Source organism: Acomys minous (assembly GCF_964271855.1).
Source record: "Acomys minous genome assembly, chromosome: 7".
Lineage (NCBI taxonomy): Eukaryota > Metazoa > Chordata > Mammalia > Rodentia > Muridae > Acomys > Acomys minous.
In genome coordinates this window covers 109,308,794-109,333,639 of record NC_140488.1, presented here as the reverse complement: position 1 = coordinate 109,333,639, position 24,846 = coordinate 109,308,794, and the positions used below count along the sequence as shown (strand labels likewise).

The following is a 24,846-nucleotide window of genomic DNA, read 5'->3' as shown; positions in this document are numbered from 1 at the left end:
TAAGGCAAAACAAATTTATCCTCCTTTCTGCCGAACCCATCACTTATTTTGGCCACAGTCAAGTGAAAGTAACTGGTATAGAAAATTGATAACAGAGAAGTGAGATCATTGCTTTGATTAAACCTAACAATTTGGTTTTCAGGCCTTTGGGGTTGTACTATGAGAGGGGATAAGAAAAGTCTTAAGGGAAGAGAAAAAAGAAAAGTATGAAATAAAATGCATGTTATTAGATTGGTATCAAGTTCCTAGATGCCTTGTAATCTGTCTATGGACTTTAGGTTATGAACCTTTGGCTCGAGGGATGGAAGCCTAATAGGACATATCAATCCCTAAAACACTTCCACGTGTTATAAAGTAGCATTAGCTTTTCTAGAAGTGTCAGCAATATTGTTTATATTATGAAATACATACTTTTAACATAAACAAATAACGTGTGATCAACAAGCAAAACCAAAATGAAACCAAAAACCCAAACTCTGTGCTGTCGTGAAGATCTTTACCTGAACAAAACCTGAAATAAGACCCAAAGAATTATTTGAAATTCACTTACATGGATGTATATAAGATTTTCTATGAACAGAACTAAAATAAATATAACACTTCCTCAACTGCAAGCCTAAGGACACAAAGTTACAATAGAAAACACAATATTTCAACAGTGATGCCACCTTCATTTATAAGAATGAGGCATCTTTGGTTACTTCAGGAGTTAGCTGTAGCTCAAACTACATAAACAAAATCTACCACACATCACACCTGTAGTAACCATGCCATTGCACACGCCCAGTCACAGAGCCGCTCCAGCTCCCCCATCCTTACCACTTCCAGAATTTAAACGGACACCTCCTAGAAAAATGTTACTGGAAAAGGCCTCCTTGTCCCAGATGGTGAGCTCTAGGCAAGCATTCTTTATATCTTGAGGATACAGACCACTGAATAGGAACGTATGATTCCACTGAGGGTTAACACTCTTTTTTACAACCACGGTTTTGTGCTTGGTGGCTTTGTTATCATCAGGAAGCAGGTAGCTGTAGGAGGAAAAAGTCGCATTAGTGGGAAAGTAAGCAACAAAATTTGCTGTCTTTGAGTTGCCACTTGAGTTTTCTACAATGCTGTAGAACTGGGTGTGGATGCAATATACATGCTTGATGTTCTCTCCTGATTTTTATAAGCTTAAATAATATTTTATTTGGAGAGATGACTAGTGCCACAACGGTAAAATGCCCTCTCTTCATTTCTGAATACAATGTCTTTCTTTCCAAACCCTTCCAAGTATTTGGTCCTCCATCTGATAAAGAAAAGACCCCCGGTGGTAACCACTACTGAAAGCTTCTGGGCCATCTGATTTGCAGCCAGGGAGGACAGTTTTCAGCTTTCTACATCAAATTCTGTGTGTTGCAGGCCATCTGGCTCTGTGAGAGTTTGCTTTCTCATGTTTGGGGCACCTAGAAGTTACTGAGGACTGAGTGCTTGAAGGGCAATTGGCAGGTTTTACAAAAGTGTTGATGAGTTCCCCAGTTCTTTAAGGGATACTTCTAAGGAACATTATGTGGAGTTCTGGTTGCTTCCCCAGTGGAACTGAACTCTAGTGCCTACAGTGATAATCTTCTCATTAACATATCTTTTTAATCCATGTCCCTTTCTCTTTTTGCTTCAGGTCTACATTGTTTCGCTTAGGTTTCCTGCAAACTCTTCTTAGGTCGGGTCGGCTGCCTGGACCCTAAGTCCTCTCTACTGTGTTCAAACTAAATCACACATACCTTTGCACCTTCAAGAAACATGGTTTAGGGAAGAAAATGAGTGTGTATATGCAATCAATACATGAAGCAATTGTGAAAAATACAAGGAAATGACACGGGGATAAAGAGGATAACTGGGTCTTATGATATTCCATTTCCCATATTGGACAGAGCTACTAAGTCAGAGAATGACAAAGTGCTTACCTAGCAAGGCCCTGGGCTCAATCCCAGCACTACTACCAAATAGGAAAAATATCTTAATTAATCAGAAAACACTACTGTCTCCCAGTCTCCATTCTATACTTTTTTCTCTTTTAAGAACCCCAGTTTTCTATTATTACTATCTTCTGTTTTATTTTACTTCATTTTTGTACTTCCATTATTAGAAACACCTTTGTCCCTGATACTCAGGGTGCTTCCATATGTGCCTTAGTTAAATGATCCTCAGTTATTGTTTACATATAAAAGAAAATAATCTTTCTTTAAATTTTAATATTTATTTTTATTCTGTCTCTGTATGTGAGACTGCAAGGAATGACATGTATGTGGAGGTCGGAGGACAACCTACAAGAGTCAGTTCCCATTTTTTATGGGACAGGTTCCAGTTATCAAAATTGGTTCATTAGGTTTGGTGGCAAACCCATTTCTGTTTACTTGCTGAACCATCTTGTGGGCCGTGATGTCTTTCTTAAGCCACAAATATTTCAGTTCACAAGCAGAGCATATGTAATTATTTAATTTACATACTTTATAACATTACCTATATATCTGTTCTTGCTTGCCCTCTAGCCCTTTGAAAATATATCTTGCCTGTCCCCTGTGTACCCCATTTCCAACACACAAATCAGTACCTGTCCCCAGAGGCCTGATCAATCCATCTCCTGGATCACAGCCATACCTGCACTCCCAAAGACCTGGGGCCATCAGGGACTACCTGGTAAGATTCAGTTCACCCCCATGCCCTGCCAGCTGATCCCCTTAAAACATTACCAATAGAGGCAAAGCACACCTGCTCCCTGGCACTCCATTTTCTGGTCCACAACTCTGCCTGCATTACTTGAGGCCTACAAATACCAGAGACAACCAGATGGATAAAGGCCAATGTAAGAGGACAAACAACAAGAGCTAGGGCAATATCGCATGACCACAACCCAGTTCTTATACTATAGCAAGCCCAGGATACCTTAACAGAGCTGAGGAACAAGAAAATGACCTTAAATCCAATATTATGAAGATGACAGAGGCCTTCAAAAAGAAATGAAAAATCTTTAAAGAAATACAAATAATACAAACAGGTAGAGCTCTTAAAAAAGAAACAAACAAATCCCTTACAGAAATACAGGGAAACACAATTAAACAGATGACAGAAAGGAATAGAACTATTCAAGACCTGAAAATTGAAGTAGAAAGGATAAAGAAAACATTAACTGAAGAATTCTGGGGAAAACCCAGGGAAGAGAAGAGAACAACAGAAAAAAAACATCAACAGAATTAAAGAGATGGAAGAGAGAATCTCTGGCATAGAAGATACAATAGAAGAAACTGAGAGACCAGTCAAAGAAAACTTTAAAGCTAAACAAATTCCTGACCAAAAAAATCCCAGAAATCTGGGATACTATGAAAAGACCTAACCTAACATAATAAGAATAGAAGAATGAGAAGACGCCCAGCTCCAACGCCTAGAAAATATTTCAACAAAATCATCTCCAAGCAAGGATCACCTTGTATTTTATGAAACCACCATGGATGAAAGTTGGAACTCAATAACAACAACAGAAAGGACAGAAAGCCTACAGACTCGTGGAAACTGAACAGCACTATGCTATAAACACTTGATCAGGGAGGAAATGAAAGAAATTAAAGACTTTCTTGAATTCTATGAAAATGAAGGCACAACATACCCAACTTATGGAACACAATGGAAGCAGTAATTTTATAGCACTAAGTACCTTCATAAAGAAATTGGAGAGATCTCACTAAGCAAATCAAAATCATACCTGAAAGTTCTAGAACAAAAAGAAGCAAACACACCTAAGGGGAATAGACAGCAAGAAATAATCAAACTCAGGGCTGATATAATTAAATTAAGAACAAAGCGAACAATATAAAGAGTCAACAAAACCAAGAGCTAGTTCTCTGAGAAAATCAATAAGACAGGCAAATACTTAGACAAAATGACTAAAAGACAGAAAGACAGTATCCAAATTAACAAAATCAGACATGAAAAGAGGGAACATATCAAGAAACAGTGAGGAAATCCAAAGAATCATTAGGTCTTGCTTCAAAAACCTGTACCCCACAAAAGAAGAAAAGATGAATGAAATGGATGATTTTCCTGATAGATTTCACTTACCAAAGTTAAATCAAGATCAGGTATACAGACAGTCCTATAACCCCTGAGGAAATAGAAGCAGTTATTAAATGTCTCCCAACCAAAAAATGCGAGGGACAGTAGGTTTTAGCACAGAATTCTACCAGACTTTTGAAGTAGAGCTAATACCAATATGCATGAAACTTTTCCACAAAATAGAAACAGAAAGAACAGTAACCAAATTCATTCTATGAGGCTACCATCACCTTGATACCTAAACGAGAGAAAGACTCTACAAAGAAAGAGAATTTCAGGCCAATATCTCTTATGAGCATGAACACACAAAATATCAACTCCATCAAGGTAATACACCATATAAACAAGCTGAAAGAAAAAAATCCCACATGATCCTCTCATTAGATGATGAGAAAGCTTTGACAAAATCAAGCACTCCTTCCTGTTTAAAGTCTTGGAGAGATTAGAGATACAAGGCACATACCTAAACACAATAAAGGCAATATATAGCAAACCATTAACCGGCATCAAATTAAATGGAGAGAAACTTAAAGCAATCTCACTAACATCAGGGACAAGAAAAGGCTACTTAGTTTCTCTGTATCTTTTCAATCTGTAAGGACCAGACAAACTCCATTTTGTGTTAACCTAGCCAAGGGCTGAACCCAGATTCCAGAAAAACCACAAACTAGTCTAAACAGAAAAATATTCCCTGACAACACAATTAGCTCACCTTGGGAAAGTCCACATATACTCTCTGCTGGTCAAGCTGACCAGCAGGTGGTCTGGCACATAGTAACAACCATTTAGGAGAAGCCAGGCCAAAGTTCCTAATGCCCCATGACTGCTTCAAGCAATCTTTTCTGTAGGCCAACTTGCCCCTACACCTATTAGCCAAACATGAAACGCCAAGGCTTGTAACTCCCTGTTTGTGGCTTTTCTGCCCAAATACCATCAAATAATATACAGTAAAATCAATTTATTTCTCTAGCACCTATAAAACCCTTCTCAATTGAGAAGAGGCCACTTCCTTGCATCTGCTGAGTCAGTGCCTAGGAGGTGTGTCCTGGGTTTGAACCTGCAATAAAGACTTCCTTGCCAAGGCATTTGGACTTAGCTCTTGGGTGGTCTGTTTGGGGAGTCTCTCAAAATATGGGCATAAAAATTATAGGGCTTGAAGTTCTAGCTAGAGCAATAAGACAGCTAAAGAAGATCAGGAGGATACAAATCAGAAAGGAAGAATCAAAGTATCATTATTCAAAGATAATATGATAGTATACCTAAGTGATACCCAGATTTTTACCATAGAACTCCTATAGCTGATAAACTCCTTCAGCAAAGTGACTTGATACCTAATTAAATAAAAATCAGTAGCCCTCCTGTATACAAGTGACAAACGGGCTGAGAAAGAATTCAGGGAAACGATATCCTTCACAATAGCCAAAAATAATATAAAATATCTTGGTGTAACTCTAACTAAGCAAATTAAAGACCTGTATGACAACAGCTTCAAGTCTTTGAAGAAGATTTTAGCAAATGGAAATATTTCCCATGGCCTTGGATCAGTAGGAATAACATCGTAAAAATGGCCATATATCAAAAACAATATTCAGATTCAATGCAATCTTCATCAAAATGCCAACACAATTCTTTACAGACCTTGAAAGAACACCCATCAACTTCATATGGAGACTTAAAGGATCCAAGATTGTAAATAAAAGAAATTCTGTCGGTATCACCATCCCTAATTTCAAACTGTACTACAGACCAATAGTAATAAAAATTATGTGGTTTAATTGGCATGAAACAGATAAGTTGATTAATTGAATTGAATAGAAGGCTCAGAAATAAGCCTCCAGACTTACAGACATTTGATTTTTGACAAATAAGCCAAAAACCATACAATGAAAAGAAGAAACGGTATTGGTCTAACTGGATGTCTGCTTGTAGAAGAATGCAATAAAGAACTCAAGCAGTTATCCATCAACAAACCAAAGAACACAATTTTAAAATTGAGTATAGAGCTAAAGAGAGAACTCTCTACACAGGAAACTCTAATGGCTAAGAAGCATTTAAAGAAATTATTCATCAGGGAAATGCAAATCAAATGACTCTGAGATTCCATCTTACAACTTGTCAGAATAACTAATACCAAAAATTTAACTGACAGCACCTGCTGGAGAGGATGTGGAGAGAGGGGAACACTCCTCCACTGCTAGTGGGAGTGCAAACTTGAACAACCACTGTGGAAATCAATCTGCAGGTTTCTCAGATAATTGAGAATTGATCTACCTCAAGACACAGCTATACCAGGTCTGGGTATGTACCCAAAAGATATTTCACCTTACCACAAGGACACTTGCTGAACTATGTTCATAGAAGCTTTATTCATAATATCCAGAAACTGGAAATAACCTAGATGTCCCTCAACTGAAGAATGGAAAAAGAAAATGTAGTACATTTACACAATGAAAAACTACTCAGTATTAAAGGCAAAAACATTGTGCAATTTGGAGGAAAATAGATGGAACTAGAAATGATTATCTGAGTGAGAAACCCATACCCAGAAAGACATGCATGGTATGTACTCACTTATAAGCAATTATTAGCCATAATTTCAGGATAACAATGCTACAATCCACAGACCCAAAGAAGCTAAGGTGGGCCCAAGGCATGATGTGTGACTCTTACTCAGAAGAATGAATAAAATAGAAATCTAAAGTAGATTGAGGAGGGAACTGTATATGGTAGAGAGTGTGGGGAGGGTGGTGGAGGTGGGAAATCAGGTGTGAGGAGAATGTGGTGAGGGGTTTGAGAGGGAGAACTAGGAGAAAGCACAGAAATTGTAGAGGGCATCTCTGGGACAGGGAGGCTCCCAGGAGTCTATGGGGGTGACCTTAGCTGATACTCCTAGCAGTGAGAGATATGGAGCCTGATGTTGGCACCTCCCATAGCCACACAGAACGTGTGGTGGAGGGAGGTGAACACCAATCCATCCATGAAACCTTCAGCTCAAAATTTGTCTTGCCTACAAGAAGTGTAGAGATAAAGATGAAGCAGAGCTTGAGAGAATGCCAAACCAATGACTGGAATAACTTGAGACCCATCCCATGGGAGAGAGCCAACCCCTGACACTATTAATTGTGCTCTGCTATGTTTACAGACAGGAGCCTAGCATAAGTGTCTTCTGGGAGGCTTAATCCAGCAGCTGATGGAAACACATGTAGATACCCACAGCCAAACAACAGGGGGAGCTCCAGAAGTCTTGTGGAAAAATGGGAGGAAGGAATGAGGGAGAGGGAGGTGTCAAGGACACCACAAGAAGACCTATAGTGTAAAGTAACCTGGGACCATGGGGGCTCACTGAGACTGAACCACCAACCAAAGAGCCTGGACCTAGGCCCTACACATATATAGCAGAAATGCAGCTTTGTTGTCAAATGGATCCCCTAAGAATTGTAGGAGCTTTCTCTGACCCTGTTTCTTGCCTTTGAATTCTTTTCCCCTAGTTGGCCTGCCTTGTCTGGTCTCAATGGGAGGGGATGCATTTAATCCCGCTTCGACTTTAGGTATCAGGGGGATTGGTACCCCTTGGGTCCTTCCTTTCTTTGAGAAGAAGAGGGGGGATGGGGGAGGAGGGCTTGAGGGTCTGCTGGGAGGAGAGGAGGGAAAGGGCTATTCAGTGATTGAATAAATATGAATGAAAAATAAAAGAAAGTATATCTTAGTGCATTTTAAGGGTATCAATTTGTCTATTTATATGTTTATTTATTTATTTGTATGTGTATGGCTGTTTTCTTTACGTGTGTGTCTATTGCCATGTGCACACACTGCTGATGGAGACCAGAAGAGGGCATTATATCTCCTGAGGCTTTAGTTAATCCATGTTTGTGAGCTACCTTGTGGGTGCTGGGAATTGAACTTGGGTTCTCTACAAGAGCAGCCAATGTGCTTAAATAGTGAGCCATGTCTTCATCTCTTTGGATAGATGTAAAACTAGCTTAATACTTAAGTATCAATAAGAGAATGTACTGGAGACATAGTTTTAAAAATAGAATGAAATGCTTTTGTTATTATTTGTCATTCATAAATTCTTAGCAATAGAATATAAAGAATACTCCACACAATATTAAGTCATTCCTGGAAGGCGATAATAGGGCCATAGGCAAGGAACAATATTCAATTTATACAAGACAGTGAGGAGCAGAGTCCGAAACTGGGTGCTGGGACTCCCAAACTGCAGCAGAATGATTCAAAGAAATAGTTACTTTTTTGCTAAAGAACCCAATTCAGCAATGGGGAAACCCTACTCATCTTATTCTCTCTATGACAGGCATTACCAAACTTAAAGCATATGAAAACGAAGATATGACTTATTTCCTTGTGGGAAAATTCATCTTTACAAAGGCTCTTACCCTGTGACCCCAGCTGACATCTGTGCCTCAAAGACTCATGCTATGTCTTGGCATTATAGAAATTTGATTTACTTCATATGTCTCATGGTGCTTTTTGAGGTCATGTACCATATCTAATTTACTTTTCAAAGTGAAGCATCTAATTCTCGGTACTTACACATTTCAGTGTTTGCTTGAATTAATGAAAGTATATCCGTTTAGCCCAAGTTCTAATTTCATGAGAATAATCCAATAAAAACAAGGGATATTTGCTATTTGTATTGCCTAGAATGAGCAAGAATATCAAGTAAAGGTGAGGTGTGGTGGCGCACACCTTTAATCCCAGCACTCAGGAGGCAGAGGCAGGCAGATCCTTGTGAGTTCGAGGCCAGCCTTGTCTACAACACTAGTTTAGGACAGCCAAGGCTACACAGAGGAACCCTGTCTCAAAAACCACCCCCAAAAATCAACCAAAAAAACCCCATATCTCAATAATATCAATTTAAGGCCAGTACTCTTTTAAGAAACTGTCATTTAATCCATACGGCAACACACACACACACACACACACACACACACACACACACACACACACACACACACGTATATGTTCAGGCAGTCCAAGAGCCTCTTTCATACACTCTAAGGGCAGATGTTGAACTTTCTCGGCATTTTACAATTTTCTCTGAGAGCAAACCAGCAACTATTTAATATTTTCTTTGTTGTACCAAATAATAACAAAGCAAAAATGAAAGTATATTATACATAGAAACTCGTGCCTTCTTTTTTATGTTGTAGAGGACTTTATTAAATGAGCATGGGAGGAGAAGAAAAGAGGGAAGGGGGTACCCCCAGGGAGGCACAGAGACAGACAGGAAAAGTGAGAAGACAGAGGAAGAGGAAAAGGGGTAAGAGAGAACGCCTTCTTCCTTTTTTTTTCTTTGTTTGTTAGTTTGAGAAATGAATCTCCAGGGAAGGAAGGTCTTCCAGCCTTCAAAGTGAGAGTGATAGGACTTCCAGAAATAGGTTGGACGCCAAGTGAAAGTGGGCACACAAACTCCCCTCCATACTCTGATTGCTTTAGAGGTAAAAGCAAGCACTTAAGGGTAGCTCCTCCAAAGTACACTCAGTAAGCAGAGCGCGGGCCTCCCGTAACTACCATTGTCTACTGGATCCTAGTTCCCTTCAGTGCCTGTTAGGTGTCATCTGAGATGAGCTAAAACAAAATTACCCCTTCACAAAGCTGTCAGAAGTGCCTCCTGATTTTACTGCTGTCAGATTCTTTGCTTCTTTTATGAACACTTCAAGTATTCCCCCAGAAATGGTAGGAGATTCTTTCTTCTTTCCCCTTCTAAATATCTTCTTTCCTGCATGAACCATCAGAGAGGAGATGGAGGAGATCAGAGATTCCACGTCACAATTTACAAAAGAACACCTACAAATAATTACTTTAGTTTCTGACAATCAAACTTTTTTGTTATTATATATTATAAATACATATGTACATATTTATAAATGGTTTTTATCTTAATAGACTTTTTCTGCACAGGATTGTCATTTTTGTCTGTATTGAAAAGTAAAAAAATATATACAGTTAAATTTTTAGTATTTGAAAATTTCATATATGAATACAATATTTCTCATTCACATCCACACATACTTCCTTTCTCCACTTGCTTCCAGTACTTTCCATGGCACATTTCTCTCATAACTTAATTTTCTCTCTTGAAATTATACTTAGTTTCTTTTTAAAATTTTAGCCACACCCATGTAAAGCTTCTAAAGAAACAGAATGGAAAAGATCCTTCCGGGATCACCATCCTATTCTTGTTTGTTTGTTTGTTAGTTTGTTTGGTCTTTTGTTTATTCAAGACAGGGTTTCTCTGTGTACCCTTGGCTGTCCTTGAACTCACTTTGGACACCAGGCTGGCCGCAAACTCAGAGAGATCTGCCTGTCTCCGCCTCCCCGAGTGGGGACACCAACCTATTCTTACTGAAAAAGAGCTATGGTGAATGCCAGACCCAAGAGAGAGATTTCTATGACTTTGATATATTAAACTAACTTCCAAAGAGAATATTCTATAACTCCCTTTTTTTCTAAATTGTTAGCTTCAGGCAGCATCTGCCATAGGCTGTATAGCCTAGATTCAGTTAAATTTTTGTTTGGAAGGAAACTTTCTTTTACTTCCCATACTTATTCTGATGTACTAGTTTCAACATGAGCAAGAAGGACTACATGACTGCCCCCTCAATTTAATGCTCTTTGATGTACCTTACATATATGAACCAATTTAATCCTCACAAACACTGTAATGTTTCTTCTATTTTGAGATTATAATGCTATCATTTCCCCCTTTCTTTTCCTCCCTCCAAACTCTCCTATATATCCTTCCTTGCTGTCTTTCAAATTCATGGCCTCTTTTTTTATTGACTGTTATTACATGCATACATGCATAACATATATATTCCTAAGTATAACCTGATTGGTCCGAATAATGTTACTTGTCTGTTTTCAAGGCTGGCCACTTGGTTTTGCCAAAATAGTTGGAGTAAAGAGCACAAGGCCTCAACCATACACAAATCACTACAGACAACACTCTTTCGGAGTGAGAAATCTCAAACACGAGTTATTTTTACAAGAAGACACTGAAGAAAGTGGTCATGAATGGGAAAATAAAGGAAGCTTCCTAAAAAAAGGAAGAAAAGAAAAATTTCAAATTCATCTGGATTTCCCCTTTGTTTTCTGCCAGATATTTTTTTCTTTAGACTTGCTGCGTCTCTGTGAATGAGTCCATAGAGTAGCTTCCTAGAAACCCCTCCCTCACACGACAGATCTCTCTCACACAGCAAAAGACTCTGTATCTCTTGAACTGATGGGTGAGGAATCTCCCCGATCAGGGTTGGGTTCTATGTATAGATTTGTGCCGTGTAATCCTCTTCTCCACATCCTTTACAGCATGCACTTCTAAACTCTCCAAAGACAGTTGCCCCCAGTCCCATTTTGTGGTTGGACTGGGAATGTAACCCTAAACTCGACTTACACGCCTGTAGAAACAGAACGCCACTGATCAGAGCTTTTGCCCTTTTACCTTACCTTGAGGTTGTCCTACTGGGAATGTGGGGCTCTCCTCTGGAGGGATGTAACGCAAAACAACGGTTAGTTCCCCCTTGTACTGAAGGTTAATGTCAGGAGCCAACTCCACCTAGCCAAGGGGAGACAAGGAAAAAGGAAGTTAGAAGACTGCGTATAATTTTGTGTGTGAAATACAGCATATGCAGAAAGATAAATAATTCATGTTCTCTCTCACATTTGGACCACAGAGAGTCTATATTTCCTCAGATCCTTCCTTAGTAGACCAGAGTCTGCACACTGACTGGGTCAAGGGAAGAGAACTGCGTTCCTCACAGAGGCAGATAGAAGATCCTCAGAAGACAAGCTTTCATGTAGTAAAGCCAGAGACTGCTGAAAAATTAGCAACACACACACACACACACACACACACACACACACACACACACACACACACACCCTTCACGCACACACTTGATATATTTGGGTGACTTATTTCAGTCATAAAATAGAAAGCATTTTATATAACGTTCTTATCAGAAGGATAATGATGTTATATGGTAAAACAAACCATCTAATAATAACTTTATTGTTTTTTTTAACTTTTTATTGATTCTTTGGAAACTTCACATCATGCACCCCAGTCCCACATATCTCCCCACCCACTCATATCTGCCCTTCACACTTGTAACCTGTCCCGAATTAACACACACACACACACACACACACACACACACACACACACTCACACTCACACTCACATAAGCAAGCAAGCAAATAAACAAAAATTATCTCATCATGGAAGCTGTAGTGTGTCACAGTGTGTCCCACAGTATATCCCTCTGTCCACACATCTTCATTTGCAAATGTTCATTGCAATGACTTGTTGGTCTAGTTCAAGGACTCAGGCTCCTGTGACATCATCAATATTGGATTCTCCTAGTTATCCTGTTGTTGCTTGTCTTATGGAGATCCTGCAGCTTTGGATCATCAGGACTGGCCCTTTCACACATCCCAAGCACTCCCAGATGATAGAGAATTTGGGGTGGGCCAACACCAAACCCTGAATCTGCACCTGGGTGGTAGCTGAGCAGGTCAGCCTGCAGGCTCTCCTTAATCTGCAAGACCAGGGTGAGCTCTCCAGCACTACTCCAGCTCAGCCACCCAATGCTACCATAGGCAGGTCTCCTGCTTTCATGCCCTCTGGGATGGCTCACCTTCACCCAACCTCCAGAGGCCGCTCCAACTGGGCTGCCCAGTCAAGGTGCTGGGCTCACCCTCCCAGGTGCTATAACCTGCAAGAGGCTGGGACAGCTCTTCTGTTCTCACACCTTGTGGCTGGATCACCAGTGCCTTTGCTATCAGGGCTAGCTGCACTGTGTTGCCCAGGTGAGGTGCAGGGCCTGCTCTCCCTGGTGAGAGCCTCCCCTCCCTACAGTCAGTGAATTGGCAGGGCTAGCTCTCCCTCTCTCATGCCCTTGAGGTCAGCTCTCCCAATTATCTCTCACCTACATACTAACCCACCTATCACAGCTGTCAAGAGGAAGGGGGAGGGCATCACCCCAGCACCCACACCACCACCACAGCAGATGAATAATGGGGCCAGCTCTTTTTTGCTCTTTCTCTTCTGGCTGCTTCCCCTGTGCCCCCTTGATCAGGGCCTGCCCTACTGTGATGTCTGGGCAAGGCACAGGAACAGCTTTCCAAGTGAAACTGCCAGTGAAAGATGGGGCTAACTCTTCAGAGTGCTACAGCCAGTGAGGGTCAGGGCCAGTTCTGCACAGGCCCTGGACATTCTTGTAGTCTCCAGCAGCTTCCCACACCAGGGACATCCCCTTGTTCTCTAGTAGTAATATGAGTCACAGACATCAATGCTGACCCCTGCCTGCCAGGTAGCGATGGACCCAAATATGGCTCTCAGTGGTAGCTCAGGCTAGGACCTCACCATGACCACAGATGGGGGGGAGCTGGCCACTGACATGAGGCTTCTCCTCCCCACCAGTGAGTCTCTAGTTCTGTCTCTCTTCATAATGCCCAAGCTTGACCCACTTCTCTTTCTCATTTGATCAGCACATACTCCCACACTATAGTGGCTTCTTCTGCCCTGATTGGTTCAAAGCAAGCCATCATTTGCATAAATTTCTTACTTCTGCCCTTATTGGTCCAAACACAAGCCATCATTTGCATGAAAGGCTTACTTCTGCCATGATTGATCCAAAAATATTCCTTCATTTGGATAAACACTCACTTTGCCATGATTGATCCAAACACAGCTATCATTTCCATAAAACGCTAAATTCTGGATAATTGATCCAAACCGTATCCATCATTTGCATAAATGTTTACTTTCCAATTATTGGTCCACACACCAGCAATCATTTGTATTAAATGCTTACTTCTGCCCTGATTGATAAAAAGAGAATCTATCATTTGCATAAAATCATACGTCTGCCATGATTGATGCAAAGAGAATCCATCATTTGGGTAAAAGCATATGTCAGCCATGATTGTGGCAAACAGAATCCATCATTTGCACAAACGTTTACATTGCCCTGATTGGTCCAAACATAAGCTATTGTTTGCTAAAATGCTTACTTTACCCTGATTGGGCCAAACACTAGCCATCATTTGCATTAAATGTTTCCATCTGCCCTTATTGGTCCAAACACAAGCCATCATTTGCATAAAAGGCTTGCTTCGGTCATAATTGATCCAAGCAGTATTCATCATCTGCAAAAAAACGTACCTTGCCATGATTGGTCCACACACTAGCAATACTTTGTATTAAATGCTTACTTCTGCCCTGATTGACACAAAGAGAATCTATCATTTGCAAAAAAGCTTACTTCTGCCGTGATTGATGAAAAGAGAATCCATCATGTGCATAAATGTTTATATTGCCCTGATTGATCCGAACACAAGCCGTCATTTGTATTAAGTGCTTACTTCTCTGATTCATCCATAGGTAATCCATCATTTACATAAAAGCTTACTTCTGCCATGATGGATCCAAAAAGAATCCTTCATTTGCATAAAAGCTTAGTTCTGCCGTAATTTGTCCAAAGAGAATCCATAATTTGCATATAAACTTACTTCTGCTCTTATTAGTGCAAAGAGAATCCATCATTTGCATAAAAGGCTACTTCTGCAATAATTGGTCCAAACACAAGCCATCATTTGCATAAAAGCTTACTTCTGCAATGATAGCTCCAAACACAAGCCATCAATTATATTAACAGCTTACTTCAGCCCTGATTGGTCCAAGGAGAATCCATCACTTGCATACAGTTCACTTTGCCCTGAAGGTCCAAAGCCATCATTGATATTAAATGCTTTCTTCTGCAATGATTGGTTCAAACACATTCCATCATTTAATTAAGTGCTTACTTCTTCACTTATTGGTCCAAACACAGCTATCATTTGCATATAATGCTTACTTTATCCTGATTGGTCCAAACACAATCCATCATTTGCATAAAAGCTTACTTTTGCTATGATTGGTCCAAACACATCTATCATTTGCATAAAAGCTTACTGTACCCTGATTGGTCCTAGCACAATCCATCATTTGCATAAAATCACACATCTGCTCTGATTGGTCCAAACAAAATCCATCATTTCCACAACCTTTTACTTTGCCCTTATTGGTCCAAACACAATCTACCATTTGCATAAAAGCTTACTTCTTCTATGATTGGTCAAAGGAGAATACATCATTAGCATAAAAGCTTACTTCTGCTATGATTGGTCCTAATACAATCCACCATTTGCATAAAGGATTATTTATTCCATGATTGGTCCAAAGAGAGTACATCATTTGCATAAAAGCTTACTTATGCTGTAATTGGTCCTAAGAAAATCTATCACTTCCATAAAAACTTAACACTGCCCTGACTGGTCCAAACAGAATCTATCATTTGCATAGCCTTTTACTTTGTCCTTATTGGTCCAAACACAATCAACCATTTGGATAAAAGCTGACTTCTGCCATGATTCGTTCAACAACAATCCATCATTTGCATAACAGATTACTTCTGCCATGATTGGTCAAAGCAGAATAAATCATTAGCATAAAAGATTACTTCTGCCATGATTGGTACAAGAAGAAGCTATCATTAACATAAAAGATTATTTGTCATGTGCTTGCTACAAACACAATCATCATTTGCATAAAAGCTTACCTCTGCTACGATTGGTCCTAACACAATCCCTCATTTGCATAAAAGCTTACTTCTGCCATCATTGGTCCTATGAAAATCCATCATTTGCATAAAAGATTGCATAAGCCATGACTAGTCAAAGGAGAATACGTCCTTTGCATACAAAGTTACTTCTCCTATGACTGGTCATAACACAATCCATCATTTACCTAAAAACTTAATTCTGCCCTCACTGGTCCAAACACAATCTATCATTTGCATAAAAGCTTACTTCTGCTATGATTGGTCTAAACAATCCATCATTTGCATAAAAGATTACTTTTGCTATGATTGGTCCAAGGAAAATCTATCCTTTCCATAAAAGATTACTTCTGCTATGATTGGTCCAATCACAACCATCATTTGCATAAAAGCTTACCTCTGCTATGATTGGTCCTAACACAATCCATCATTTGCATAAAAACTTAATTCTGCTCTGACTGATCCAAACAAAATCCATCATTTGCATAACCTTTTACTTTCCCCATATTGGTCCAAACACAGGCCGTCAGTTGCATAAAAGATTACTTAAGCCATGACTGGTGGAAAGAGAATACATCATTTGCATAAAAGGTTACTTCTCCTTTGATTGGTCATAACACAATCCATCAGTTGCCTAAAACTTAACTGTGCTCTGATTGGTTCAAACAAAATCTATCATTTGCATAACCTTTTACTTTGCCCTTATTGGTCCAAATACAATCCTTCATTTGCATAAAAGCTTATCTCTACTATAATTGGTCTTCACACAGTCCATCATTTGCCTAAAAGATTACTTCTGCCATGATTGGTTGAAGGAGAATACATCATTTGCATAAAAGCTTACTTCTGCTATGATTGGTCATAACACATTCCACCATTTGCCTAAAAAATTATGTCTGCTCTGATTGGTCCAAACACAATCCATTATTTGTATAAAGGCTTACTTCTGCTATTGTTGGTCCTAACATAATCCATCATTTGCATAAGATACATCTGCTCTGATTGGTCCAAACAAAATCCATCATTTTCATATCTTTTTACTTTGCCCTTATTGGTCTGAACACAATCCATCATTTGCATAAAGGCTTACTTCTGCTATGATTGGTCCTAACACAATCCTTCATTTGCATAAAAGACTACTACTACCATGATTGGTCCAAAGAGATTCCATCATTTGCATAAATGCTTACTTTGCAATGATTGGACCAAACAGAATCCATTGTTTGCCTAACAGCTTATTTTGCCCTGAGGGTTCAGCCATAGCCATAATTGATATTAAATGCTTTCTTCTGCCATGACTGTTCCAAACACAGCAATCATTTGCATAAAAGCTTACTTCTGCTACGATTGGTGCAAACACAATCCACCATTTGCATAAAATATTACTTCTGCCATGATTGGTCCAAGGAGGATCCATCATTTGCATATAGTTTTCTTTGCCCTGAAGGTCCAAACACAGCCTTTGTTTGCAATATTTACTTTGCAATGATTGGACCAAACACAATCCATTGTTTGCCTAAAAGTTTACTTTGCCCTGAGGGTTCAACCATAGCCATCATTGATATTAAATGCTTTATTCTGCCATGATTGGTGCAAACACATTCGATTATTTGCATTAATTGCTTACTTTCTCCCTTATTGGGCCAAACACAGCCGTCATTTGCATATAAGGCTTACTCTACACTGACTGGTCCAAACAGAAGCCTTCACTTGCATAAAAGATTACTTTTGCCATTATTGATCCAAAAAGATTCCATCATTTGCATAAATGCTTACCTTGCAATGATTGGACAAGATACAATCCATCATTTGCATAAAAGCTTACTTCTGCAATGATTGGTTCATACACAGTCCATCATTTGCGTAAAAGCTTACTTCTACTCTGATTGGTACAAAGAGAATCTATCATTTGCATAAATGTTTACTTTGCCCTGGTTGTTCCAAACACAGCCATCATTTTATATTACACTTACTTTACCCTGATTGGCCCAAACAGAAGCCATCATTTGTACTAAATGCTTTCTTCTTCCCTGATTGGTCCAAAGAGAATCCTTAATTTGTATAAACGCTTTCTTCTGGCCTGATTGATCCAAAGAGAATTCATCATTTACGTAAATGCTTATTTTGTCCTGATTGGTCAGAATACAATCTATCATTTGTATAAGATGCTTATGTCTGCTAATGATAAAGTATAGAATTTTGGGATTGGTTCAAATAGTGCCCTTTATTTACATATCTGCCTGGATTGGTCAAAAGAGAATTCATTCTTTGTATAAAACCTTTTTAATGCCCTAAATGGTCCAAAATCATCTATCATTTGCATAAACGCTTACTTTACCCTGATTGGTCCAAACATAAGCCATGATTTGCATAAAATGCTCATTTCTGCCATGACTGGTCCAAACACTTGCCATCATTTGTTTTAAATGCTTTCTTCTGCCCTGATTGGTCCATAGAGTCCATCATTTGTATAAAACCTTATTTCTGCCCTGATTGGTCCAAAGAGAATCCGTCATTTGCATAAACATTTACCTTGCCCTGATTGGTTCAAACAATCCACCATTTGCATAACGTTTTATGTGCTCTTATTGGTTAAAACACAGCCATCACATGCATATAATGCTTACTTTACCCTGATTGGTCCCAACACAAGCCATCATTTGCATTTAAAGCTTTCTTCTTCCCTTATTGGTTCAAAGAGAACCCTTAATTTGTATAAACGCTTTCTTCTGGCCTGATTGGTCCAAAGAGAATTCATCATTTGCATAAATGCTTACTTTGGCCTGATTGGTCAGAACACAATCCATTGCTTGCATAAAATGCTCACGTCTGCTAGTGATAAAGTATAGAATTTTGTGATTGGATCAAATAGTGTCCTTCATTTACATATCAGGCTATTGTGACCGGTATAAATGTGAGTGCTCTGATTGATCCAAGCACAAACCTTTATTTCCATAACATTTTTATTTTAGTCATGGATGAAATGGAGAATGCTTTGATTTTGATTAGTGCAAATACAGTTCTCCTCTTTCATAATAGGCTACTGATCTAAAAATCAAGTGTTATGAGTGGTCCAATAATAAGTGTTAGTTTGCATGAGAGTCTTAGTTGTACCTAATACAGAATTTATATTCTTTGTATTTTTCAAAAGGCAAACATTCATTTGCATAAGTTGTCTATGTCAATGTTGAACTGTGTACAATGTAGTGATTAATGCAGTCATATTTTTTCCTTTGCACAGGAGTCCTTTTTTTTACTGGTATAAAAGTGAGTTCTATGATTTTTCCAAAAACAAGTGTTATATTTGCACAAAATGCTTATTTCTGTCAGGGATAAAATTGAGAATGTTATAATTGTTTGAAATATACTCCTTCATTTGAGTAGTAGGCTTATTGTGACTGCTCTCCAATTAAGTGCTAGGATTTGTCCACATATAATCTTTCATTTGCAGGAGTAGCTTAGTTGTACCTGGTACAGAATTTATATTCTTCTAATTTGTCATAACAGAACAAAAACCTTCATTTGCATAGTTTGCTTATGCCAGTGGTAAAATGTGGATAGTGCTCTGATTGTTGAAAACATGGTTCTTTCTTAGCATAAAAGGCCTTTCGTGAATGATTTAAAGGCTTGTGTTACGATTTGTTTAACACAATCCCTCATTTGTGGTTCACAATTCACATTTTTGTGATTGGTCAAAATGTAGAACTTAATTTGCATAATTTGCCCATGTCAGTTGTAAAACATGGACAGTGCTGTGATTGGTGAAAACATGTTTCTTCTTTGCATAGGTGTTCTCTCTGATTGGTTTAAAAGTGAGGGCTGTGTTTGGTCCACATACAAGCCTTCATTTTCATTAAATGTTTACTTCTCTCAGTGATGAAATGGAGAAATCTGTGATTGGTGCACAAACATTTCCTCATTTACATGGTAGGCCTATTGTGACTTTTATAAAATTGAGTGCTGTGATTGGTCCAAATTTGCATGGGAGGCTTAGTTGTACCTAGTTTAGAATTTACATTGCTGTTATTCGTTAAAATGCAAACCTAATTTACATGGGTTGCCTATGTTAGTGCTTAAATGTGAACAATGCTGTGATTGGTGAAAATATAATCCTTCCATTTCACAAGAGGCTTCAAGTCTCTGATATGAAAATGGGTGCTATAATTTGTCAAAACACAAGCCTTACATTTGTATAAAATGCAAACTTCTTTCAGAGATGAAATGGAGAATTCTGTGATTGTTTCAAATATAGTCCTTCATTTGTACAGTAGGGATTTTGTGACTGCTATATAATTGAGTGCTGTGATTGGTCCACACACATGCCTTCATTTGCAAGAGTGGCTTAGTTGTACCTGGTATAGAATTTACATTCTTGTGATTGGCCATAGCATAATGTAAACCTTCGTTTGCTTAGTTTGTCTATATCAGTGGTAAAATGTGCACAGTGTGGTGATTTGTGAAAACATGGTCGTTCCTTTGCATAGGATGCCTTTTGTGATTGGTATAAAAGTGAGTGCTGTGATTGGTTTAAAGCCAATCTTTCATTTACATTTGAGTTATTGTACCTGGTACAAAATTTACATTCTTGGGTTTGATCAAAATGCAAATGTTCATGTGCATTATTTGCCCATGTCAGTGTTAACATGTGAATGTGATGTGATTGGTGCAAAGATGGTTCTACCTTTGTGTATGAGGCTTTCTACGAGTGGTATAAAAAGAGTGTGCTGATTGGTCTATATACAAGACTTCATTTGTAAATAATGCTTACTTCTGTCAGTGATGAAATGGAGAATGCTGTGATTGTTACAAACACAGTCGTTGATTTGTATAATAGAGCAATTTTGACTGGTCTAAAAGTAAGTGCTGTGATTGGTTCAAATACAAGCCTTCATTAGCATGAGAGGCTTGTTGTACCTGGTGCAGAACTTACATTCTTGTTATTAGCCCAAAGGCACACTTTCACTTGCACAATATGCCTGTGTCAGTGGTAAAATATGAATAATGCTGTGACTGGTGAAAATACAATTCTTCCTTTGTATGTGAGACCTTTTGTGATTGGTATAAAAGTGCATGCTGTGATTAATCCAAACACAGTCCTTCATTTGCATAAAATGTTTACTTCTGCAAGTGATAAACTGACGAATGCCCTTTTTGGTACGAACACTTCATTTGTGTAGTAGGCATGTTTTGACTGGTATAAAAGTCAGTCTGGTTCAAACACAAACCTTCATTTTTATGAAAGGCCTGCTGTCAGAGGCATAAAACTGGCATTCTTATGGTTAGCCCAAACATAAACTTTCATTTGCATAAATTACCTACATCAGTGGTAAAATATGGACAGTGCCATGACTGGTGAAAACATAGTTTTTCCTTTGCATGAAACGCCTTTTGTGATTGTATAAACATTAGTGCTGTGATTGGTCCAAATGCAGATCTTCATTTGCATAAAATGTTTACTTCTGTTAGTGTGAAATGGCAATTGCCCCGTTATATTACAGATACTTCATTTGTATGGTATGGTAGGTTTATTTTACTACTGTAAAAGTGAGTCCTGGTTTAAAAACAAACCTTCATTTATATGAGACACCTCCTGTCAGAGGCACAAAACTGGCATTGTTATGATTTTTCCAAACAGAAACCATCACTTGCATCAATGAGTTTAACTGGTGTGAATGTCATAATGCCATGTTCTGTGTAAACACAGAATATTTACATTGTAGGCTTGATGTGACTGGTGAAGATGCTTTAATTGGTAAAAACACAAACCTTCATTTGTATAACAGGCTTTCTATGATTGTGGCCAAATGGACTGATTGGTGCAAACTGAAACTTTCATTTGCATGAAAGTTTTCTTGTCACTTGAGGAAAACATAATTCTATGATTGATATTAAGACCTTCATTTTTATGAGAATTTTGCTGATTGGTCCAAATGCTATGTGTCCCTCTCCCCATATATAAAGCTGTTGCATTCATTAGGTGAATCAACTGGAAAATCTCCTCATGCTACCTCCAGTAAAGATGCAACATTAGGTACAATGCAAATCTCTCAGCTTGTCCTTTCTTGCTTACATTTAGCAAAAGGGCTAATATATAAGGAAGCAAGCTACAGAGCCAGTGGAATCACAGTGACTGTACAGACAGAAGAGCATCATTTGAGAAACCAGCAGAAAGAGTCACAAAAGTGGCCAGCTACTTGGTATCTGAAGAGGCATAGATAAGTAATCAGGGGACAGTCTGTAAAAGTGACAGAGAAGCTGGCTGTGTTGTAACTACTACAAAACCAGTGAAACTGCAAGGCCAATGGCCAGCAGCAGCAACAATAACAACAGTGAAAATGTGACAATACATGATTCCTGAGCAGTGCTCATAACAATATAGATAAATGAATAGTTTGAAAGAGTTCAAAGGCAAGTTCTGTATATGAGGAATGAAAGAAGAAAGTGTGGAGAGAGAACTGCAGTTTAAGAAGAATGAGAGCTCTGTATTAAAGAGCCAGAGAAAGGAAACTACTCATACTATTCACTAGATGGGTCCATAGAATTGTCTTTAGCATATAAGCATCTCATATATCCATTAGATACACAACACAAATGTGAAGCAATGAGAAATCTTGATGCCTAAATGGAACCAGAAGCTGTAATGCTAGATATTGACAAGGGCAAAGACATCTAGATTCCTTGGGCCCACATATGATCTACAACACTTGTATAGCATAGATACTTTATGTCTGTCTCTACAAGAGCTGCAAAATTTGTGGAATAAGTGCCCTGCTATATATGGTCTACCTGAGAGCTACACTAAAGAGTGTAACATGCTGCTGCTCTTTGTTTCTGTTAAACATCAAATGATACAAGGCAATAACTATCAGAAAATAGTGCTTGAATAACTTATTCTTGTTTATGATATCTATCCAGGCAGAGTAAAATATCCTGAGCCAGATGACTAGTAACAATACTATACAAAACTATGTAAGTCATAGAAAACTGCTAAGTTTTCTAGACACTTTTATGCTAAGGATTTTCATTCAGTTTCAAATGCCTAATTCTGAATGACTAAATATTTCTTATATATAATATCAGAACAAATTCATTATATCTGGGATTTTCTTGCTGGTAACACTATATCTGTCTTTATCTCATTCATGTCAGTCATGTACTTACTATTATGTTATTCTTAAAAATTTTAAAATCTTATTTCATATAGGCCAAATACATCTCCTAATTTTTTGAGTTATTTGTAACAACTTTAAGGCCAATAGTTTAACTCAACCAGCAAGTTGAATATATAAGCTTCTTTATCTATAAAATAAGAAGACCTTACTTCACTGCCTTGTGATTATTAAATACCAGTATGGGCTGCTGCCACTGATAATGATATGGGAAACATCATTCGGGCTTTCTCTCTAGTATTATTATATTGTTACATTTGTGCTATCTATTGGGTCTGATTTCTTTTGTGGCAATCTTAACATTATGGCCAGAATATGCAATAAATGTTTTTATTCCAATGCATCTTACCTCACTGGTGAATTATTAGCTCATTAAGGTATAATTAGAGTTAGGAAATCCAGGCAGCCCAAAGGCATTATTTTGATTATTGGAAGAGAAAAAAATTCTTTTTTTCCTGGACTGTAGATACAAAATAGGGAGCCATAACCCACTTATAGCTAACAGTGTACCGGTTCAGCATGTGTGGAGCTAGGAAGAGAGGTCAACAGTGTGTGGACCTTGAAATTGAAACCAAAAAAAGAGTAGAAAGTCAAGGGACTCCAAAGTGCAGTTAAGATTTGCCAATCTGGATCAAGCTACCAATCAACGCAAATACTACCAAGCTTTTATGGTCCTCTTACAATGTGTCTAACAGAATACAGACAGTAACACTTTACCGAAAACACTTATCCAACCCTTATGTCAGTTCTTTAAGAGGAATAAGCACTTCAGATACTCCATGTCTCAGAGCTATAACAACAGCTACCACACTGATAATTATGTGGTGAATTCAAATACAAAGGTTTAGGAAATAACTTGCCCAAGATCACATAGGCATTCTGAAGCCATGGGGGAGCCAATGCTAATTTTCATTCACTGTCTTTACAAATTGGTTTTGTCACTGCATATAAATAATCTCACGTAGCATAAATATGACTTTTTATTTTCCCTCTTATTTACAAACTGACTATAAATGTGAAGAAAATGTAGTTGTCTATAATGAACCCAAAGCACTATTATTCTAAGGTTGAACATTTTAGACTATACTTGCATTTTATGAATCTCCAAAGTAAAAATGTTTTGGATAGTGATGACTTTCTCATGTGAGCCAAGGAAATTATTCCTGCTTATGCTGTAAATTGTAAAGAATGAGAAAGAGAGATGATGTTTTGAGATCGGTTATGCTCTATGGAATTGCTTTTGGAAGGCATAAAAATAAAAGATTTCTTGTTCTACTAGGATCCTAGAGTGTTGTCTTTTTAGCAATCCACAGAAACCTTCAACTGATATATTTTAGTAATAAAAGTCACTCATGTATGATTGCATGGCTTCTTATATCCTACAACACATGTCTATCAAAAGCTTCTAAAATAACGGACTCATATTTATCAAAAGATTATAATAATCTGTGCAGATTATTACTGGAAATTTAGAAGTCTTCAACTTCTTGAGGCCTGGGATTCCAGCCTGGATCAAATTTGTCTAATTGTATAGCCAGAAGTATTTCCTACCTTGGGCTGAAGCACAAACCACTCATCACACGGATTTTCAAAGTTCCATGAGTCAAAAGCAATCTCCACCTCTCCAAGGAAACTGTTGCGCCCAAACCGATCATAGTGCCAGACTGAGAGCTGCAGAGTTCTTGTTTCCAGCTGGGTGTGGCTGATGGTATACTACAAATGAGAATAAAGCATCACACCCTGCCAGGAGTGTTTCATCTAACTGTAAATCAGGCTACAGGAATTCACTTCATTTAATTTTCAGACCATAGGCAGCAGCAATATGAAAAACACCTTTGATTTCTGCTACAATTGAAGTTATAATGCCAAAACACAGTTTAGAAATTACACACACACACACACACACACACACACACACACACACACACCAGCACATGCACACACAAATATGTACGTATATAACATTG

General features: G+C 38.3%; 1 protein-coding gene across 6 annotated transcripts in view; it reads right to left on the bottom strand.

Annotated features, from left to right (window-relative positions):
- Positions 1 to 24,846, bottom strand: part of SYTL5 (synaptotagmin like 5) — a 253,795-nt gene that overhangs the window by 29,404 nt on the left and 199,545 nt on the right. For all 6 annotated transcript variants that reach the window (XM_084790778.1, XM_084790780.1, XM_084790775.1 and 3 more), the window contains 4 exons: positions 24,431 to 24,592; positions 11,554 to 11,662; positions 9,691 to 9,826; positions 820 to 1,028 (listed from right to left, as the gene is read on the bottom strand). In XM_084790778.1, coding sequence (XP_084646904.1) covers positions 820 to 1,028; positions 9,691 to 9,826; positions 11,554 to 11,662; positions 24,431 to 24,592 — 616 coding nt within the window. The remainder of the gene's footprint in view (positions 1 to 819; positions 1,029 to 9,690; positions 9,827 to 11,553; positions 11,663 to 24,430; positions 24,593 to 24,846) is intronic.